The 22,828-nt window shown below is 54.8% G+C and overlaps 2 protein-coding genes across 2 annotated transcripts; both read left to right on the top strand.

Annotated features, from left to right (window-relative positions):
• Window positions 1-14,320: 14,320 nt before the first annotated feature.
• LOC119696615 lies at window positions 14,321-17,050 on the top strand. Its single transcript, XM_038126406.1, has 2 exons — window positions 14,321-15,290; window positions 15,690-17,050. The coding sequence occupies exons 1-2, from the start codon at window positions 15,132-15,134 to the stop codon at window positions 16,482-16,484; spliced, it is 954 nt and encodes a 317-aa protein (XP_037982334.1). The 5' UTR covers window positions 14,321-15,131; the 3' UTR covers window positions 16,485-17,050.
• A 268-nt stretch (window positions 17,051-17,318) lies between these two features.
• LOC119696543 lies at window positions 17,319-21,658 on the top strand. The gene is made up of 3 exons (XM_038126284.1): window positions 17,319-18,664; window positions 19,408-19,792; window positions 21,198-21,658. Exons 1-3 carry the CDS (start codon window positions 18,641-18,643, stop codon window positions 21,656-21,658), a joined length of 870 nt encoding a protein of 289 aa, XP_037982212.1. The 5' UTR covers window positions 17,319-18,640.
• Window positions 21,659-22,828: the final 1,170 nt, after the last annotated feature.

The raw sequence follows: 22,828 nt of genomic DNA, 5'->3' as shown, positions 1-22,828 counted from the left end.
TACAATTCAGCATATTAATTGGGGTTTGTACAGAGTTATACAGATTGCTGCGCTGGTTTTACCTTTTTGCTTACTAATTGTTCTTTTACTAAATCTTGGACTCCACTCCTAAGGGTAAATGTAAAACAAATCCATCTCTTCCCTTTTGGACATTCACTTCCCAATCTATTAACATTTTTTTCTAAGTTTCTCGCAATGCAGTATTTTTCCCCATTTTGCATACAGGTACTTAATTTGGATGGGTCATAGCAGTGACTGTTGACATGGGTGTGTGTAATAAAAGAGGAACTTTGATTTCTTTCCGTGTAATGCTTTTGACAGCATTTGTGACACGACTTTGCTGTATCCGAAAATGGAAAAGACAAAAGATGAGTGACAGAACAAGGAATAACAGAGGTCTGGTATGGCTTATACCCCCACCTCCCATGCCTATGGGGTTGCTGCCCATAGCAGGTGTATATGATCTTCTCGTGGCGAGTACAGCGGCCAATCCAGTCTTGCCCTCTTCTCCTTGTCACTCCCTTTTTCCTAATTTCCAGGCAAATTGGTTTTGACTCCCTGTAATTGTTGTTTCCCACTGTTCCTCAGGTATCTCCTACTCAACAGGCACTAATAATTCCCATCCACAAAACAAAGTTATTATTTGAGTTGTTTTGAGTTCTATTTGGACAGGGGATAGATGTGGCACTCGACACTTCCTGCAACAAGAGCGTCGATTGTGTAAACTACAATGTTGTCATTTTCCTGCAAGAGTTCTATACCTTCTTGGTGATTTCTCACAGGCAGCTCCTCACAGCACTGACTCCTTCTTCACAGCACAGCCAGCAAACTCCAGCTCCCTGTTCCCAATCCCTTCTTAGTTCGCAGTTTTCTTCTTAACCAGCTCACCCACTCTCTTCTAGCACTCTTCTTCTCCTTGGTTACAGCTGTGGCCTGTGAAAGTCAGGCCTGTTCCTAATCTTTGAGAATTGGCACAGCTGCAACTCCTCAGGGGTGAGATTACCTTCTGCACTACCTTGATATTCTTACATTCTATCCCTCCACAATTCCCCCCTTTCTTTTAATTACAAAGTTGCAGCATCTCTAGAAAGGTAGGTTTGAGTAAATTGATAGAACATTGTTGTGATGCACTAGATTGTTATTTGGATGCTGCACTGGGTGTTGTGTTATACAAATGTTTCCCCCCTTTCCTCAGATGGTGTATCCCTCAGATACACCTGAGGTCTTGTACCTGTGGTCTTGTCCCTTGAAGCCCCTCCCTTCGCTCCTCCCCACTGGTGTGGCCTTCTGTCCCCGCCTCCCATTCCGCCAGTATAAATGTCCCTTGAGTTGGGCGTTCGCTCTCTCTTCTTCACCTGGAAACCCTACGATGCAGATGTCCCCTTCCAGCTAATAAACAGGACATCAGAACCACGGGGAGAAAGAGCGCTTCTCGTCCTTTACTTCGTCCATGTAGGATCCGTGCGGGCTTAAATCCCAAGCTAGCCGGGGGGATTTACAGCCCGAAACCCACGGGTTCCTTCAGGTGCTGCCCAACGTGTTTTCGACTCCCACTTCGGTCAGAGACGACACGCAGGAGCTGGTAATTCACACGCGTAGATTATATTAGCTTTTTGGACTTTCACCTTCCTCTGCCTTTCTTCGTCGCGTTTTTGTCGGCAAGGACGTCAGAGGGTGAAATCGGGACCCCGTCGCAGCCCACGACGGGCCGATTTCGGATGAAGACTTCTTTTTAGCTTTCCCAGCCATCCACTGTCCCCAGGAGGGGTGAGTATATCCCCTTGTGTAATAGGGGGACCCCGGGGGAGCCCTCAGAGTGTGGGGGTAAGCTCCCGGTGCAGGGAAGGGTCCGGCCCCAATAGTCGGGGTTTGTGAGTGTCCCGCGGGTCTCTCCTCTCGGGCAGAGCGGCTCCGGCACTGCAGCAGGGTCCGTGCGTGGTCCCGGGAGCTGCGTGCTTCCATCCGTCGGGTCCCCGCGGCGCGCGGCTCTGAGAAGCGGCGCGGGCGGGTTTCGGCCCGGTGAGCGGGGTGGGCGGCTCCGAGCTCCCGCGTGGCAGCCACGTGGCAGCCGTGCAGCCGGCAGCTGCCGCCCGCGGCTTTAAACCCGCGCGGTTCACACGCAAGCAGTTTCGTCTCTCCCCCGGAGAGAAAGGGGGGGAGGCTGCCCGGATTCTTTCTCGGATTGGCTGTGGACTCAGTGCTTTCAATTCTTGTCAGCGCTTGCTTTTTAGAAGGTGGATTATAGTGTTGCAGAAGCCAGTTAACATCAGAATGGGTGCTAAGCTTTCCGCAACACAGAGAAGCATTTATTCCCTAGTTTTAGATACCCTAAGTAGTGGAAACGTTAAAGTTTCAAAAGCAGTCTTAAAACGGTTTGTTCGCTGGATTTCTTTTCATTTCCCGCAGTTTTCCCAGCAAAATATCAACTCAGTCTCTACCTGGGACAAAATTGGAGCCTTGTTAACTGCAAAAGCAGAACAGGGTGATACAACTGTATCTAACCCTTTTCCTGTGTTCCTCTTAATTCGGAAAGAAATCTTAAACAGGGATTTGAAAGGACAGCCCGAGCAAATCTCCCCTCCCGCAGCTTCCCCTACCCTTCCTCCCAAACCCTCTGCCCCCGAACTGAGAGAGTCGAGTGAGGCATGCCGGCAAACACAGGGTACCTGGCACTGCCACTGTTCCCCTGGCCTCCCTCGCCCCCCTCAGTACCCTGGCCCTAGCAGCTGTGCGCAGGCTGACAGAGCACCTTTCCCGCACCCCTCCAACCTAATTCCTGTTACCCCAATCTCGCATGCTGACCCCCCCCATTCCCAAAATGGCTACGACCACATGGTTGGCATTCCAGATACTGCCGACCGCGTGGTCAAAGCCCAACATGGCGGCATCCATGTGTTTGAGCCTTCAGTCTATCCTTCCTCTTCCCGCAATCCCTTTCACCCACCTGTCCCCTCCCCCAACCCCTTCCGGTCTCACAACCCCTTCCTCCCCTCAGATGCTCCTCCCCCTCCCTCCCTGCCCCCGCCCCCATGATGTCACCCTGTAACCCCGCCCCCCTCCCTGTTCCTGTTTCCCACGCCCCCTTGCCCGGGTCCCCAGACAGTGGGGCCGGGGGCTGGGGGGGTGAGGCCCTGCCTGGCCCCCACGGGGGTGGGGCAGGGGGAGGGCACGTCCCTCCTTCCGGTTACCAGGGCGCCGGGGTGGGTGGGGCAGGGGTAGGGGGTCTACCCTCTACCAGTCCCCAAGTGAGTGGGGTGGGGGGCGAACCCCTGCCTACTTCCCAGGGCGGTGTGGCCGGGGGGAGAGCTAGTCCCTTGTCTGGTCCCCATGAGGGTGTAGCCGAATCAAAAAAAACTAGCATTCAAACCCGGGAAGAAGTGATTCCTTTAGTAGCTCCGGTCCAATACAATGGTGGTAGGGTTGGTCCTAGGACCTACCAACCCTTCTCATACCAAACAAAACGTGAACTATGTAAAACCCAATCAGAATTTGGGAGACATAGTGAAATCTTTAAAAGTACGATGAAAGCTACATTAACATCCCTTGAATTTGTCCCTGTCGATCTCCTAGATCTTTTCCGGTGCTTGCTTACCCAGTCAGAGTTTGATCTATGGGAAGGCTCCTGGAAGAGATCTTTAAGGGATCTTTTGGAGGAACTTAAACAAAACCCACAGGATGCCAAAGATTTAGAAAATAATCCCCTCACCTTTGAACATCTGTGTGGCGAGGGGGATTGGTCTAAGCCCGAGGATCAAGCTCGGGTGTTGTCAAAATCCATTCTAGATCAGATTTCAAAGGCTGCAGGTAAAGCTTTTAACCAGTTACCAACCGTTGAATCTAAAGGTAGTTTTCTTGATATTAAACAATCTCCTTCAGAAAGTTTCTTGCAGTTTGTCGATCGACTTCGTGCTCAGGTTGAAAGACAAGTTCAGGACCCCAAAACACAAGCAGAAATGGTGAAAGAGCTGGCACAGAGGAATGCCAATGAGGTCTGCAGCAGGGTGCTCCTAGGACTGCCTCTCAACCCTCCACCTACACTGGCAGAAATGATGGAAGCATGTGCCAGGAAAGCGGAACTGTTTGCTGCACGAGAGCCGTGGTCCAAGCCTGCAATCCCAGAGACTGTGGCACCTGTTTCTCCAGAAGTCATGAGGACACAGATGTCACCAGAGCAGCTTCAACACATCATCTGCTTCATATGCAAAAAACCTGGACACTTTGCCCAAAATTGCCCACAAAACCAGCAACAAAAGACACCATTTACTCCAAAAAACCAGGACACCAGTGCGGCTCCCCTGCCCCGCGCTACGACATAAATGCAGCACGCTTCCCTGAGGGAAAAACCTCCCCCAAAGCAAAAAAGGGGGAGGCAGGGAAGCGGGATGCAGGGAAACTAAATAACAGTGTACAGGATAAAATCTATCAGCCTCACAAGTGTTTCAAGCTTGTGACCACCAAAGCTTTTGTTTTCAGGTCTACCCAGTGGACGGTCATTGGAGTGGACCTGCCAGAGGACTTGCCAGACTTGACAAAAGATCGCCCGAGACTGGACAGTGAGTACTTTGTTATTGGGGACACAGCACACACACCCATGGAGATTGAGGTGGCTCCCATGACCATCAAGGGGGACATACCTAATCTCATTCTTCTAGCACGCTGTCCACAGCCACCCTTCCATTTGGCCAAGGGGCAAATCATTGCCCAGGCCATGCCTGTTCCTGCAAAAATATCAGTAGATGACAAGGCCCCAGGTGTATACTGGGCGGAAGTGGTTGGTGAGGACAAACCCATTATGGGATGCAACCTGATGCGTGGAGAAGAACATCTCCACGTGGAAGGGCTGCTAGACACAGGGGCAGATGTGACAATCATACCTGAAAGGTTGTGGCCATCACATTGGGATTTGCAGCCCGTGGCTGGTAGAATCCAAGGTGTAGGAGGAGTCACATTGGCAAAAATATCAAAAAGCATCGTGCAAATTGAGGGACCGGACGGAAGATTGGCCAGTGTCCGCCCATTTGTCACCGACTATAAAGCTCCCCTGTGGGGTAGAGACACCATGTCACAATGGGGGGTCAAATTGGTCATCCCTAAGACCCCCCAGGATTTTTAGAAGCGGCCACTGTGGAGCGCCCTGCCCACAAGTTAACATGGCTGGATAATAATCCAGTCTGGGTACATCAGTGGACACTCACTAAGGAAAAGCTGAAGGCGCTCGAGGAGCTTGTGGAAGAACAATTGGCTAAAGGACACATTGAAGAGACAACTAGCCCGTGGAATTCCCCTGTATTCGTAATAAAGAAGCCGGGGAAGGATAAGTGGTGGCTCCTCCATGATCTAAGAGAAGTAAACAAGGTTATTGAAGACATGGGGTCTCTACAACCAGGGATGCCCTCCCCAACCATGCTCCCCCAAAATTGGAAATTGGTTGTCATAGACATCAAAGACTGTTTCTTCCATATTCCCCTACACCCAGAAGATGCACCACGGTTTGCCTTCTCGGTTCCTACCATCAATGGAGAAGCCCCAATAAAGCGCTACCACTGGAAAGCATTGCCTTAGGGAATGAAATGCTCTCCTTCCATCGCCAGTGGTATGTGGCTTCATTGCTGTCCCCAGTGCGCACCCAAAAAAGGAAGGCAATCATCCTACACTACATGGATGATGTGCTTGTGTGTGCCCCCGATGACATAATACTCCAAGACACACTTGACCTAGTGGTTAATGTTTTAACCTCTCCTGGGTTCCAACTGCAGGAAAGCAAGGTTCAGAGGATGCCACCTTGGAAGTACCTGGGCCTGGACATCACTGCGCGGACCGCTGTTCCGCAGAAATTGGAAATCAAGAGTGATCCCAAAACCCTAGCAGATCTCCATTCCCTGTGTGGGTCTTTGAACTGGGTCAGACCTTGGCTAGGCCTCACCAACAAGGACCTAGCTCCCCTTCTCAATTTACTGAAAGGCGAGAGAGACCTAGCTTCTCCCAGGGAACTGACCCCAGAGGCAAAAACCGCTCTCCAAAAGGTGCAGAAGGCTTTGGCTGAGAGGCAGGCTTATCATTATCAGCCTGAGCTGCCTTTCAAATTCATTGTTCTAGGGAAGTCACCACACATACACGGGTTAATATTCCAGTGGTCTGAGGGGCAGAGTGATTCGCTTCTAATCATAGAGTGGGTTTTCCTCTCCCTTCAGCGATCTAAAACCATCACACAGCCACAGGAGCTGATAGCTCAGCTGATCCGGAAGGCCAGGGTAAGATTGCGTGAGCTGGCCGGTTGTGACTTTCAGTGTATTCACCTTCCAGTTAAACTTTCTAAGGAGGGAAGGAACTCTCCTGAGAGGTTCACCAAGGAGATGCTCGAGAACCTGCTCCAGAGCAATGCCAGTCTCCAGTTGTCTCTGGACAGCTACAGTGGACAGGTATCTGTCCACGCCCCGTCACACAAGCTGTTCAACAAGGAATTCCACCTCACAGCTCCTGAGATAAGGAGTCGTAGGCCTCTCAAGGCGCTTACAGTGTTCACTGATGCGTCCAGGGCCTCCCACAAGTCGGTGATGACTTGGAGAAATCCCCAGACCCAGCATTGGGAAGCTGATGTTGAGTTTGTGGAAGGGTCGCCCCAGATTGCTGAACTGGCTGCAGTTGTGAGAGCCTTTGAGAAGTTCTCAGAGCCAATTAATTTGGTTACCGACTCAGCATATGTGGCGGGAGTAGTGTCCAGGGCTGAGCAGGCAGTTCTCAAAGACATCGAGAATGAACAGCTCTTCAGATTGCTCTCAAAACTAATTTATTTGGTTAAGCAGCGGGAGCATCCGTTCTTTGTGATGCACGTGAGGTCACACACCGATCTGCCAGGCAAGATCACAGAAGGTAATAGCAAAGCAGATTCCCTTGCAGCTCCAGCAGGAATGGCGTGCCTTCTGGACATCTTTCAACAGGCAAAGCTAAGTCACCAGCAATATCATCAAAACATTCCAGGTCTAATCCGCCAATTCCAGTTAACACGGAGTCAGGCTCGAGCCATTGTGGCCACCTGTCCCAATTGCCAGCTTCAGGCAGTCCCATCACTGGGTGTTGGGGTTAACCCCCAAGGCCTTGGGAGCTGTGAAGTGTGGCAGACTGATATCTCACACACATTCCCAGTTTTGGTCGCATGAAATATGTACATGTCAGCATAGATACATACTCAGGTGCGGTTTATGCCTCTGCCCACATAGGGGAAAGGGCTGCACATGCCAAACAACACCTGGTGCAAGCCTTTTCAGTATTGGGGATCCCTAGGGAGATCAAAACTGACAATGGCCCAGCGTATGCCTCCAAGGAGTTCCTAGAGTTTGTCCAGCAGTGGGGAGTGGAGCATAAGACAGGCATCCCCCACTCCCCCACAGGTCAAGCTGTGATCGAGTGTGCCCACCATATGCTCAAACAAGTCCTGGCTCAGCAGGGCAGTTCTGCAGTGTGCATGACTCCACAAAAAAAACCTCTGCAAAGCCCTTTTTACAATCAACTTCTTAAACTGTTCATTTGAAAACATGAATCCTCCAGTAGTATGTAATTTCAATAATAACATTCGGTTTAAGTTGTCACAGCGTCCACCAGTTCTCATTAAGAACCCAGAAACCTGGGAAGTCAAGGGTCCTTATGAGCTCGTCACCTGGGGGAGTGGTTACGCATGCGTGTCCACCCCCTCAGGCCCCCGATGGATACCCCAAAAGTGGGTAAAACCTTTCATCCCCAAAAATCCAGCTCCACCAGAAGCAGAGGAGAAACAAGCAGCTGTCGTCTCAAAGAGAAGACGGCACCGGAAAGAGAAAGAAATTTCCTAAAAGAACTGGCTGCATTCCGGTAGACCCGTGAACTTAAGTACACTCTTGAAAAAATAAGTGTATTTTTTTTCCTTTATAGAGAAGAGAATCTACCTACCACCTATCCTCGCGATGAGCCCTGTCCAAGTTGTCATCCTGCTGACATTGAGCAGTCTAAGTGAAGAGCCTGATCGGACAAGTTAAGCAGAAATCAGAGGACTGATTCAACGGACTGTTCAAAGACTGGGGACTCTCAGGGTGGTGGACTTCTATAATTAAGTCAATTCTGTTGTTTTTTGTTGTTCTTTCTCTGGTCATGTTAGCATTTGGAATTCTACGTCACATACTTTTGAAGGCCATTAATGGTTTGGTCTCCACCACCTCAGAAGTCAACCGCAAAGAATTTGTGAAACCAAAGCAAATGGACAAACCTGCCAATCATGACTGGTGGGCAAATTCATAATCTACAGTAGGAGTAGCCCGATGTATTTTCCTTTTGGGTTTTTGTTGTTTTTTATTTTTCTTTTTTTTTTTTTTAACAGAAAAGGGTGAGGGGTTGTGATGCACTAAATAGTTACTTAGATGTTCAGCACTGGGTGTTATGTTACATGAATGGTTCCCCTTTCCCTCAGGTGGTTTGTTCCCTTGGTAAGGTGATCTGTCCCTTGTAGCCCCTCCCTTCGCCCCTCCTCACTGGTATCCCATTGGCTGCGGCCCTCTGTCCCCGTCTCCCATTCCGTGGGTATAACTGTCCCTTGGGATTGGAATTCGGCCTCTTTTTTCACCTGGATGGTCTCCGATGCACATGTCCCTTTCCAGCCAATAAAACAGGACATCAGAACCACGTGGAGAAAGAGCGCTTCTCGTCTTTTGCTTCGTCTATGTAGGATCCGTGCTGGCCTAAATCCCAAACTAGCCGGAGGGATTTTACAGCCCAAAACCCATGGATCCTTCACGGGTCTGCTAAGCCACTGAAAGAGGGACAATTGAAGCTCCAATACTGCGAGGTCATCAAAGCGGGGCTATCAGCTGGCAAATTTACCAGGTACCAGGAGGCCTTTGAGAAAATTTTGGATGGTCAAGATCTGCAAGAGGTGGTGAGTGGAGTTTATGAGGAGTTTCAAGATACCCTGGGTGTGCCTAGCCAAACTAGAAAATCTGCCAGGGGGAAGAAATCGCAAACACCCCACAGCCACAGGGCATCCAAAACAGCAACTAAATGGATGCGCAAAAGGGCGATTAAAAGAGGGAGACATCTTCGATTTCAGAGGTTATGTGAGTTGCATAGGAGGCGTCTTGCCCGTATCATCTTGGACAGCACGGAGGCTTTGCAATGCCAAATACCATTGGCTACTGTCCATGATTATTTTAAGACGATGTAGGAGACATCAGTGGAGTTCGGTGCCTGACTGAGTTTCCTCCTTATGGGGAGGCTGATAACATCTTATTTGAGGCCCTAATAACAGAAAATGAGACTGGAAAGAACTGGATGAAATGTTTAAAACCTCCGCTTCCAGGCAGACAGGACTACATTGGGTCAAATGATTAAAAAAGACCCTAAGTTCTCCCAGTTGATGGAAATCTTCAACCTCTGGCTCACTTCCGGTGCTTTCCCTGACACGCTGGGGACTGCAGGACAGTCTTGATACCCAAGTCGTCCAAGAAGGAAAGACTTGGTGATATCACTAACTGGAGGCCGATCACCATTGGTTCAGTGGTGATTAGGCTATTTTTCAGGATGGCTACTGCGAGGCTGTCCGAGGCCTGTCCCATCAACGCCCGGCAATGGGGTTTCATCTGTGCATCAGGATGTGCTGAGAACCTCAAGGTTTTGCAGCTTGTGGTTAAGAGTGCGAAACGGGAGCACAAACATTTGGGGGTTGTATTCGTGGACATTGCCAAGGCTTTTGATACCGTAAGTCATTGGCATGTAATTGAAGGTCTGGTCCAGAGAGGTGTTGATCCACATATAGTTGAGTTGGCAAGGGAGCTGTACAGAAATATCAAAATGTACATCTCCATCGAGAAAGAAAGGACAGACCCTATTTACATCCGCCCCGATGTCAAGCACGGCAATCTGATGTCACCTCTGCTGTTTAATCTTGTGATGGACCCTTTACTATGTGAACTTGAGAGCCAGGGTGATGGGTACCAGCATGATAAGTTGAAAATAACAGCCATGGCATTTGCGGAACATCTCGTGCTGCTGAGCGACTCCTGGGAGGGTATGTGTAATAACATCAGTATCTTGGAGACCTTCTGCAAGCTTACTGGTCTCTGAACACAAGGGGAAAAGTGTCATGGCTTTTACATCAAGCCAACTAGGGACTCATACACTATCAATGATTGTCCCCCATGGAAAATTTGTGGCATTCCCCTGAATATGATGGACCCGGGAAGCTCAGAGAAATATCTTGGCACATGGATCGACCCTTGGACTGGCTTTGCGGACTCGGGTTTATCGGAAAAACTCGCTGATTGGTTACATCGGATTGGATGTTCAGCCCTCAAACCTCTCCAGACGGTCGAGATACTCAGGACTTATACCATCCCGAGACTGGTGTATTTGGCCGACCATACCGAGGTTAAAGTGGGCTTCCTGGAGTCCCTTGACTTGCTGATTCGAAAGGCAGTCAAGGAGTGGCTTCATCTACCTCCAAGTACGTGTGATGCCATCTTATAGTCAGGTTTTAAGGATGGAGGTTTGGGTATCATCAAACTAGCGGCTCTTATTCCAAGCACACAAGCGCGAAGACTGCACAGATTGGCACAGTCCTTGGATGAGGCTCTTGTGAGTTTCTTGAAAGACGAACAACTGGAATTCTTATATGAAAAATTATGGGTAAAAGCTGGTGGAAGGAGAGAGTCCATCCCGTTAATTTGGGAACCCTTGCCGGTGTTAGAAAGTGGTGGAGATGGAAGCTGGGCTGGATGGGAGGTATCCGTTCCGAAAATCTGCTATCCAAAACCTTGTAATTGGCGGAAAAATGAATTTCAAAAATGGATACATCTGGTTGCCCAGGGCCATGGAATTGCAAATTTTGAGAACGATAACATCAGTAATGCCTGGATAAGGCATTATAGGGGCATTCCTCACCGTAAACTTATAACTGCCCTACAAATGCAAGCCAATGTCTACCCAACAAGGGAGTTCCTGGCTCGGGGTAGACAGGAGGACTCTGTTCGATCATGCCGGCATTGTGGTGCGAGTTTCGAAACTGTAGCCCACATTGTGGGGAACTGTCCAATTACTCAGGAGGCCGGGATAAAACAACATAATGCCATCTGTGAAATTCTTAGCTGTGCAGCTAAGGAGGATTGGATGGTTTTCCAGGAGCCACACTGGAGAGAAGAGAATAATGAACTGTTTAAACCTGATTTGATCTTTGTGAAAGACTCGAATGCATTAATGGTTGACGTGACAGTCAGATATGAGCCAGTTCTTCTTCCATGAGGGAAGCTGCGAGTGAGAAAGCTAAGAAATGTCAACGCCTCCACTTACAAATACAACAATTAACTAATGCTATGTGCCGGAACCCAGAATGTCCCTCAGACATTCTTGGATGTTCCAGATCCAGGTCAGAAGCATCTGAGACCCTGGCATGCAGCCAGGAACCCATGTGGCTTTGAATCTGACCCATGGAATAACTTAGCAACTTTGCAGGAAGAACAGGAAGTCACAAAAATTTAGGTATTGTAGTAGAAGTAGTCACGAAGTGAAGGGTAGGATTTTTGAGTGCTGTACAAGGGGGTTTTAAGCCTTGTACACAGGGGTCTGAGTTTTGTACATGGGGGGTCAGAGGTTCTAAGATGGAGGGATCTGGGTGTGCCCTGTCCTCCTTCTTTCTCCTTCCTAACCTCCATGTTCATGGTGATGTTGGCACTCACAGATTGGTTTAGAGTAGAAAGTCACCATTCAATATAGGTAATAGGCATTGGGGAAAAAGTATAAACATGTAACACATAATGTATGATATAAAAGATGGCACCAGCCCCCTGGGAGGGCAGTGTGCCTTTGTCTGACCTGCTGAACGGACCTCAGCATTTCAGGAAAAGAATCTTTTAGATAACACACAATAAACTACCTTGAGACCGGACGACTGAGGACTACTGAGTCTTTCTTTGAAGGCACGGGTTGGAGGAGAGACTTTTCCATCTCTCAGGGTCACCCCAATCTGGGGGTGAGCCCTGACAAATCACGATTTTAAAACTTTAAGATTTTATCTGAGGGTTAGAACCAATTCATATTGAAGTCAGATACACCAACAATAGGTTAATGATTATTAGATGCTTAAACTAAAGCTAATTGTTACATTATGAGCTCATTTGTAGAAGGAAGTGAGCAAGTAAACCATTATAGGAACATATTGAAACCAGTAGAACAATGCCCAGCACCTGCACTCCATGTTCATCCACCATGAAACAGGGGGCCTTGGATCGTGCCAGAGGGTCATAGAGACCTGACAAAGACCTTTGTGACTTCATCCCTGGAACCACTGACCCAATTCCAGACACCGACTGTCATGGTTTGCAATGGGAGGAAATTCAGGGAAGTGATGCAAAGCTTTTTGTGTAACTGACAGTCTGTTGAATGACTGAGAAGCTGGAGACGCCTCTGTGAAACACACATGTTAAAGACGAAAAACCCGGGAACTCTCTCCTTTCCAGTCGGTGAGGAGGCGGCGGTCCCCAGCCCCGGGCCCCGTCTCAGCCAGGCCGGGCCGGGCGGTTCTGCCGCGGGCCGAGCCCCTTCCCCCTCCCCATGGCCGCGGGCCGGGCCCCGGCAGCTGCCGGGCAGGACGGCGGGGGATGCTGCGGAGCCCTGGCCGGAGCAGGGCTGGCTGCGGCTGTGGAGATCTTACCATCAAAGCCCCTTCCCCCGGCGCGGCCGAGACCAGAGAGCCTTGCAGCCCGTGCAGAAAACCAAAGAGCAAGCATGAGGCCGGGCCTGACACAGCCCAGCCGCAGCTCCCCATCACAAGCTACCGGCGGGTCAGGCAGCGCCTCGGCAGGATGTTAACCCTGCCAGTGCTTCAATCCTCCCTCGAGGGAGAGAAAGGAACAAGATGCAAGCATGGAAAGTGTTATGAATGAGTGTCAAAATTCATATTTATTAGAATAGAGAAATAGATTCAGAATAATATAAAATAATAAAGTAGATAGATATTAAAGTAAAAAGGGATACAAGGAGAGTTATGTCTGGACGTGTTCTCAGGGAAAAACCCAAGAAAAGTCAGTCTGCAGTAAAATACCAACACATACCATACCAATAGACTCCATTTACATGTGAAACCCAACAGGAACCCTTGATTTCAAGATTGCAACCACACAGGGAATTACGCCATCAGCAGCACACCTGGATACTCCCGACTGGAGGGGGGGAGAACACACTGTTTAGAATTTTAAAACACTTCTGGGAAACCTCTCGGTTTGTAAAAGAGATTTCCAGTAAGAGCTGAGTATCAGAATTCAGGGTGATAACAAGGATATCTCTCTTGGGATGTGACTGTGTATTGTTAAGCTTAGTCCTGTCTAGCACAAGACCAGAAGCCGATGAATTATTCCCAAAGACATCGAGGACTGGACCATCTTCCATCAGATAGCATTCTACTGGACCGGAGGAACCTTTGGAACTTGTTTGATTATGAAAAGGACAATGGACTTCCTAGCCCGCGGCAAGAAAAATGGGATAAAAACCTGAGTGGAAGAAGACCCAGGTGTGCCGCCGCACTCTGAAGCTGCCAGTGCTTGGAGCTGCTCAGCGTGTCACCCAGGGTCTATTCCCGGGCTAGACTCTGTCCGATCCGTGGCTTACCGAAATTCTGTCAATTTGTGCGAAATAAATTTTGTACTTTGTTTTTATATCATAATTTGGCAAATTATTGATAAAATTAGATTGGCAACTTCATTCATAACATTTATGCTCTTGGGCCTGAGGTTTGGATTGTTTGTCCTTGGGTCCCCAGCTAGAGCAGGAATTGTTTTGTCTCCCTGCTCTGGGAACAGAGCTCAGCATCCCTTAATATGAAGCCCAGAGGCACCGAGTAAAGCAGCACAGAATCTGAGAAACAGAAAAGCCAAAACCTGAGGCAGCAAATCCAGGGGACCCCCCACCAAACTCACCAGATCTCCCCCCCCTTGCCGACCCCAGGACTCCCCCCCCCCCCCCCCATTGATTGAACCCCCCCAAAACGCCCCCAGGCCCTCAGTCCCCCTGAGCCCCTGGCCTGTGTTCTCACCTGGGAAACCCAAATCTTTGGGAATTCTCAACTGGGAAGCCCCAAATCCATGGAAACCTCATCTGGCCCCCCAAAACATCACCTGGGTTCCCCAAAATCTCCTCTGGGACCCCTGAAACCTCACCTGGGACCTCCAAACTTCACCTGGGAGCCCCCAAAATCTCCTCAGCACTCCCCAGAACCTTAGCTGAGCTCCCAAACACCATCTGGGACCCCCCCAAAACCCTTCCAGGATCCCCCCCAAAGCCCCCAGGATCCCCCAAGCTCCACCTGGGACCCCCCCAAAACGTTCAAAACACTGTTGACAGTGGGACAGAACTGGTGGCATTGGGATGGAGCTGGGGACACTGGGGTGGTGACACCAGGGAAACCCTGGTGGCACTGGGACAGGGATACTGGGACAGGACTGGGGACACTGGGAGGGGACACTGGGATGGGGACATCAGGAAGAGACTGGGGACAGTGGGCTGCTGGCACTGGGGTGGAACTGGTGACACTGGGACAGGACTGGTGACACTGGAATGGGGACACTGGGACAGCATGGGGGACACTGGGATGGAACTGGTGACATGGGCTGGTGACATTGGTATGGGGACAATGGGTGCTGGCACTGGGCTGGCAGGGGGAGCACTGGGATGGAACTGGGAGCACTGGACTGGTGGCACTGGGACAGGACTGGGGACACTGGGCTGGAACAGGGTTGGTGGCACTGGAATGATGACCCTGGGTTGGTGGCACTGGGGACACCCAGCCCTGGGGAACCTGGGGTGGTGACGGTGGAACAGAACTGATGGCACTGGGATGGAACTGGGGACAGGGGGACAGGACTGGTGGCAGTGGCACGGGGACACTGGCATTGAACTGGTGACACTGGACGGGTGGCACTGCCGTGTCCCTGGTGCCACCTGTGCTGGGTCCCCGTGTCCCCGCAGTGTCCCAGGGCTCAGCCCGCACTGCCCTGGGGGTGGCCGAGGACGGTCACCTGCTGCTGGCCGTGCCCGTGGTGGCCGTGTCCTGCCAGGTGGCCCAGCAGGCCTTGGGGACATCGCAGTGTCACCTGGCCATCGCCGCGGGCCACCAGCGGGACATGGCCCCTGGGGGGGGCGGGCTTGTCACCTCTTCCTGCTTCCCCACTCCGGCTGGGCCACGATCCTGCGTGTCCCCAACTGTCCCCCAGGCGTGTGCGCCCCCGGAGTGTCCCCGCAGTGTCCCCGGAGTGTCCCTGGAGGCCATGGAGCCCCCAGTGGTGCGACAATCCCGGCGGGTGGAGCGGGGAGGGCGGTGACAGAGGGGACAGGAGGGCGTGGCAGGAGAGGGGGAGCTGACAGAGGGGTGGAGGGGACCGAGGGTGGCTGGGGGAGGGGGGACAGCGGTGGGCAACAAAGGGAGAGAGGGGACAGCAGAGTCCTCCAGGGAGGGGACAAATGGTACCCCAGGAGGCCACAAGTGCCACCAGGTCTCTGACACCTCCCCTGTCCCCTCCCCAGGTGTCCCCTCCCCAGCTGCTGGCAGCGATGGTGGACATGGTGGCCACTCTGGGCGAGGTGGCGGCCACCGTGACCGGGCCACACAGGGACGTGCGGCAGCGCGTGTCCCCAAAGTCCCTGAACGCGGCCCTGAGGAGATTCACCTGGCGCCTCCACAGGACCCTGGACCACGGCGGTGTCCCCTCCCTGGGCCAGGCCCTGGCCGCCCTTGGGGCCAGCCCGGGGCCGCCTGGGCCGATGTGAGAGCCGCGGGCAGCGCCTGGCGGGAGTCGGTGGCCGCAGTCATGGAGAGCTGGGAACGGCTGACCGGGGAGGCCGCTGAGCTCCGTGACGCCTGCGAGGACGCGGCCAACGCTGAGGCCACCGCCACTACCCGGGCTGGAGACACGCAGGACGAGGCCACCCGCTGGGGGACAGCCGGGGACAACCTGGCAGCCATAGCCCAGCCGCTGCCGGTGGCCCTGGGCAGGGAGGAGGTGGCCTTGGTGGGGGCCGCGCAGGAGGCCCAGGGGGCTGCGGCCACCAACGAGGCCATGGGAGAGGCCGTGGTGGCCACCAGCCGGGTGACAGCGGCCACCAGGAGGGGACAGTGGGCAGAGGTGGCCCTGGGGCCGCTGCAGCGCTTGGTGGACGCGAGTGGCAGAGCCAGGTTGTTCCTCTCAGAGCTGCAGGGGTGGCTCAGGGCCATCGAGGCCACCCTGGAGGGGACAGAGGAGGCATCCCCCAATATCCCCGAGGCCTTTGTGGCCGAAGTGGCCAAGTTTGAGCAGCTGTGGGAGGCCAGTGCCCACCTGTTCACGTGTCACCTGCTGGGGACACTTGGGGACATCCACAACCTCCTCTTGAGTCCCGATGGTGACCCAGGTGGCCCCGGTGGCTCCGGCAGCCGTGCGGTGGCCAAGCAGTGTCAAAGAGCCAGGGAGGACATCCCGAGGCTGCTGCAGGGACAGTGATATGACAGCTGTGATGTCATGGGGGCAGTGACATCATCGGGGACATCACTGCTGTCACCTGTCCCCTTCCTGCTTGGGATTGGAGACAAATTTGGGGCATTTTCTGGGAATTGTCATTGAAATTGTCCCAAATCCTGATGGGAATTCCTGTAGTGATGTCACTGGGGACACTCAGGGGCACACAGGAACAATCAGGGAGGACAATCTGGGACACTCTGGGGACAGTCAGGGGCACACTGGGACAGTCTGGGGACACTCAGGGACAGGGGACAGGGGTGACTGAGTCCCCTCAGCAGCTTCCAGCTTTCCACTGGGCCTGCAGCAGAGCTGGGTCATAAATGACAATTTCATAATCGGCTTCTGCCATTCCGCATTGGCTGCTGCAAAAAATTACTTTCACAGGAATTCTGCTCTGGTGCTTGATTATCGATTATTGATAATCCCTTGCAGCTGCTCGCTGGTACAATATAATCTACCTGCCCGTGTGAGCACCGTGCAGCCGATTTAATGGCAGCGTAATGTTCCCTTGGGCTCGGTCCTGTGACCCCCCCGTTATCGCCAGGGACCACTCCTCAATTTATCAGCGCCCCCCACGCATCGGGACCCCCCACTCACCGCCTGCCCCCCTTCACCGACCCCCCCAAAGCGCTGGGACCCCCCCGTCCATGAGCCCCCATCAGTGCGCCAGGACCCCTCACTCACCGCCCCTCCCCCACCCACGGGACCCCCCCTCCCCCACTCACCCCGCCCCCTCCCGGCACCCCCCGGGCCCCCCCATTGATTGAACCCCCCCGAAGCGCCCCCAGCCCCTCCCCCCAGCCCCCGCCCGCGCTGGCTCCACCCCCCGGGGCTGCCCCTGTCAATCAACGCCGATCAGCCTTGCGGCCACGCCCATAGAAAGGCGGGGCCTCATGATTCGGCCAATGGGGAGAGGCGGAGTGGGGAGAGGCGGGGACTGGAAAGGGTGAGGAATGGGAGAGTGGGAAAAGGGGCGGGAGCAACAGCCAATGGGGAGTGGGGGGCGTGGCCTAAAGGGGCGAGAGATTAATAGGGTGCGGAGAGGGGCGGGGCCTGGAGGGAAATGAAACTGGGCGGGGCCTGTGAGGGCATGAATGGGGTGTGGGAAAGGGGCGGGGCCATCAATGGCATCATGGGAACTGGAGTAAAAGAGACCCCTTGGGGACATCGCCAGGGGTTTGGGGGCCCCTGTTTTCCCAAACGATTCCAAATCCTGCTGGATCCCAAGGAATGATCCCAAATGATCTCAAATCACAGATCCTGGATCCCAAAAAAATCCCACATCCCGAATGCTGCTGGATACACAAAACCAATCCCAAAAAATCCTAAACCCCAAATCCCAAATCCTGCTGGACCCCAAGAAATAGTCCCAAATGATCTCAAATTCTGGATCCCAAGCAATCCCAAAATTATGCCAAATCTGGCATCCCAAGCAGTGTTAAGTTCCACATCCTAAATCCTGCTGGATCCCAAGGAATAGTCCCAAATGATCTCAAACCCTGGATCCCAAACAATCTCAAATCGCAGATCTCAAATCCTGCTGGACACTCAAAACCAATTCTAAATGCTTTCAAATCCCAAAACCTGGATCCCAAAAAATCCCAGATCCCAAATGCTGCCAGATACCCCAAATCCAATCCTAAAAGATCTCCAGTCCTGGATCCCCAAACAATCCCAAATCCCAGACCCCAAATCCTGCTGGATCTTCCAAAACAATCCCCAAAACCAATTCCAAATCAGGGTCCTGGCAGGGGAAATCAGAGCCCTGGGTGGGGTAAATGGGCCCTGAAGGGGTCAATGGGGTCCTGGAAGGATAAATGGGGTCCTGAGGGAGAAATGGGTCCTGAAGGGATAAATGAGGGCCCTGACGGGTAAGTGGGGTCGTGAAAGGATGAATAGGGGTAAATCAGGGTCCTGGCAGGGGAAATCAGGGCCCTGAGGGGTCAGTGGGGTCCAGGCAGGGAAATGGAGCCCTGGGGGATGGATCTGGGCCCTGAGGGGTTAAAGCCAGCCCTGAAAGGTTCCCTGAGGTCCTGGCAGGGCCAGTTCTGCCCCTTGGGGGAGGATCAGGGCGTGGGGCCCTCCCTTCTCCGAGCCTCGACGCCCTCTGCCCTCAGAGCTCCGGCCGCCGCCTCCGGATGGGGACAAGGATGGAGCCCAAGGTGGGAACCCCAAAACCCCGGGGTCACCCCCAGCAGGCACCCGAGGGGATTTGGGGGGATTTGGGGGGATTTGGTGAAGTTTTGGAATCCCCAGGGCCGTGGGTGCGGCCGGGAGGGAAAAGGGAAGTGGAAAGTTCCGGACTCTGGGGAGTTCAGAGGGGCCGGGGAGGGGGAAAACAGGGCTGGGACTCCCCAGATTCATGGGGAGATTCAGGTGGAGCCCCCCAAAATCTCACCTGGGTACCTGGGAACCCCAAAACCTCCCTGGAGCCTCACCTGGGACACCTGGGAAACCCCAAATCCTTGGGAATTCTCACCTGGGACCCCCCAAATCTCACCTGGGAGACCCTTGGGACCCTCACCTGACCCCTGGGACCCCCAAATCCTCACCTGGGCAGCTGGGAAACCCCCAATCTTTGGGCATTCTCAACTGGGAAGCCACAAATCCCCGGGGAACCTCACCTGGGACTCCAAAAACCTGACCTGGGGTCCCTCCAATCCCTTGGGAGCCTCACCTGGGACCCCCTTGCCCCCATGTCCACCCTGCCACCCCTGTGCCGTGTCCTCTAGATGTCCCCTGCTCAACTGGGACCCCCAAAACTCCACCTGGGACCCCCCAAACCTCCCCTGCGCTCCCCCTACCCTCCAAAAACCCCACCAGGGACCCCCAAAACCCCTCCCCCACACCCCAAACCCCCCAAAACCCCTCCCCCACCCCCCTAACTCCCATTTCCTGTCCCCAGGTGTCCCCCTCTGCCCTCCCACCTGAGGTGGCCACGGCGGTGGCCGCACAGGACCGGGCCCTGGCGGCCCTGGTGGCCCTGGCCGAGGCCTTGGGGACACCGGACACCGTCCCCACGGCGCTGGCTGAGGCTGAGGCTGTGCTGGGCCAGGCCCAGGCGGCCCTGAGGAGGCTGGAGGGGGTCCAGGAGGCTGCGGTGGCCCCGGCGGTGGCCCTGGGGACCCTGGGGGACGAGGACGAGCAGCGGCTGCGGCGGCTTGGGGCCGTGGCTGAGGTGGCAGCAGCAGCGCTGGAGCGCGAGGAGGGACGGGCACGGCAGTGGCAGCGCTGGCTGCGGGCCGGGCACGGGCTGACCATGGGGCTGATGGTGCTGTGCGGGACCGTGCGTGAGTAAAAAACCAGTATGGACCAGTACAGACCAGTACAGACCAGTACGGACCAGTACGGACCAGTACAGACCAGTTTGGATGAATTGGGCTGCGGGCCAGGCATGGGCTGGCCGTGGGGCTGATGGTGCTGTGTGGGGCTGTGTGAGAGTAAAAACCAGTATGAACCAGTATAGAGCAGTATGGACCAGTATGAACCAGTACAGAGCAGTATGGACCAGTATGAACCAGTACAGAGCAGTATGGAATGGTATGGACCACTGTGGGGCAGCATGGACCAGTACAGACCAGTATAACCCAGTTCAGACCAGTATAAACCAGTTCAGACCAGTATATGTCTTGATAGTACACTGTGGGAGGACTGTATCCTGTGGGTCTGTACTGCCTCAGTGGGAGACAGTTCAGACCAGTTGAGACCAGTATGAATATCTACAGACCAGCAGAAACTTCCCCTGCCCTGACCAGTACAGACCAGTATAAACCAGTATAGACCAGTATAAACCAGTATGGACCAGTATGAGGCACTATAAAGCAGTAAGGATCACTATGAACCAATACAGAGCAGAGGGGACCAGTTCAGACCAGTTTGGACCAGTATGTATATCTACAGACCAAGAGAGACTTTCCCCTGCCCTGACCAGTATAGGCCAGTTCAGACCAGTATAGACCAGTATGGACCAGTGTAGAGCATCATGGAGCAGCAGGAGATGCAGGGAACCAGTAGAGACCAGTTCAGACCAGTATGGAGCCCTACTGACCAGCAGAGACCTTCCCCTGCCCCGGGATGGGGACACTGGGATGGAACTGGTGACACTGGGATGACTCACTGGGGTGATGACACTGGCACAGTGACAATGGGGTGGGGACACTGAACTGGAACCGGGGACAGTGGGCTGGTGACATTGGTGTGGGGACAATGGGGTGGTGGCACTGGGAAAGGACTGAGGACACTGGGCTGGAACCGGGTTGGTGACACCGAGCAGGTGGCACTTGGCTGGTGACAGTGGGACAGAACTGGTGGCACTGGGCTGGAACTGGGGACAGTGGGAGGGAACTGGTGACACTGGGACAGAGATAGTGGGACATGACTGGGGGCGCTGGGAGGGGACACTGGGTTGGGGACATCAGGAAGGGACTGGTGACACTGAGACAGGGTGGGGGACACTGGGATTGAACCGGTGACACTGGGCTGGTGCTATGCGTGATACTGGTGACACTGGGATGGGACTGGTGACATAGGTAAGGGGGCATTGGGGTGGTGGCACTGGGCTGGCACTGGGAGCACTGGCCCAGTGGCACTGGGACAGGACTGGGGACACTGGGCTTGAAGTGGGTTGGTGACATTGGGCTGGTGGCACTGCCGTGTCCCTGGTGCCACCTGTGTGGTGTCCCCATGTCTCTGCAGTGTCTCTGGACTCAGCCCGTGCCGCCCTGGGGGTGACCGAGGACGGTCACCTGCTGCTGGCCCTGGCCGCGGTGGCCGTGTCCTGTGAGGTGGCCTGGCGGGGCTTGGAAACATCGCGGCGTCACCTGGCCACCGCCGTGGGTCACCAGCGGGACATGGCCCTGCGCCTGCGGGACCGCGCCCGGCGAGTGGCGGCCGCCAGGGCCAGCGCCGAGGCCACCGCGGCCACCAACGAGGCCATGGCAGAGGTGCTGGGGCGGCTGGAGAAAGTGACGCTGGCGCTGGGGACATTGGTGACCGCTGTCACCCGGGACAGGGAGGTGACACCATGGGGGACACGGGGACAGGGCTTCCCCAGCGCTGCCCGGGCGCTCGGGGACATCGTGGTGGCCTTGGAGGGGCACGAGGAGGTGACGCGGAGGCTGGAGGTGGCCCAGGGGGCGCTGGCGGGGCAGGGGTAGGGACGGAGTGGGGACACGGGGGTGGCACTGTCACCGCCGGAGCGCGGGGACACCCCGAGGGACACTGGGGACACCCCCGTGTCCTTCCCTTGGGGACACCGCGGCCGCCCTGACGTCCCCTGTCCCGTTTTGGGTCACCACGATGTCCCCGCAGCGTCCCCAGCAGGACCCCGGTGTGTCCCCAGCGTCCCCAAAGGGACATCGAGGGACACTGGGCTCCAGTTGGGGACACGGGGGCCCGTTGGGGACATCGCGGGTGCGCCGGGTACCCCGCCCCGGCCCCGCGGGCGGGGGGGCGGCGCCGTTACCTCGCCCTGCCCCCATCCGGCCGCGCCGCGATCCCGCGTGTCCGCCGAGTGTCCCCGGGCGTGTCCCCCCCTGTCCCCGTCAGCGTCTCTCGGAGTGCCCTCAGAGCGTCCCTGGAGTGTCCCCAGCGGCCATGGAGACCCGCGAGGTGCGACAATCCCGGCGCGGGCGGGAGAGGGGACGGTGGGGGAACGGAGGGGACACAGGGAGTGGCAGGAGGGGACAGGGGCGTGGCGGGAAGGGGGGAGGTGACAGAGGGCCGGAGGGGACCGAGGGTTGCAGAGGGGACGAGGGGGTGACACAGGGACAGAGTACAGCAGAGCCATCCACGGATGGGACAAACGGGACGCTGGGAGGACACAGTGGCCACCCCAGGAGGCCACAAGTGCCACCAGGTCTCTGACACCTCCCCTGTCCCCTCCCCAGCTGTTCCCGGCCCTGCTGCAGCAACAGGTCACCGTGGTGGCCACCCTAGGTGAGCTGGCAGCCACCGTGGGTGGTCCCTATGGGGACGTGCTGCTGGCTGGGTCCCCAGGGTCCCTGCACACGGCTCTGAAGACCTTCATTGGTCACCTCCGTGGCGCCCTGGACCACGATGGTGTCACCTCCCTGGGCAAGGCCCTGGCCGACTTCAAGGCCAACCTGGGGGCCACCTGGGCCCATGTGACAGCTGAGGCCAGCGCCTGGCGGGACTTGGTGGCCACGTTCGAGGACAGCTGGGCCCAGGTGGCCAGAAAGGCCACCGAGCTCCGCGACATCTGCAGGGACACGGCCATTGGGGAGGCCGCCACCGCGGCCACCGCCACCACTCGGGCCAGGGACCTGCAGGTCAAGGCCGCCCGCTGGGGGACATCTCTGCACAAC

This window comes from Motacilla alba, unplaced genomic scaffold (genome assembly GCF_015832195.1).
Source record: "Motacilla alba alba isolate MOTALB_02 unplaced genomic scaffold, Motacilla_alba_V1.0_pri HiC_scaffold_34, whole genome shotgun sequence".
Classification (NCBI taxonomy): Eukaryota; Metazoa; Chordata; class Aves; order Passeriformes; family Motacillidae; genus Motacilla; species Motacilla alba.
This window is presented reverse-complemented; position numbering and strand designations above follow the sequence as displayed.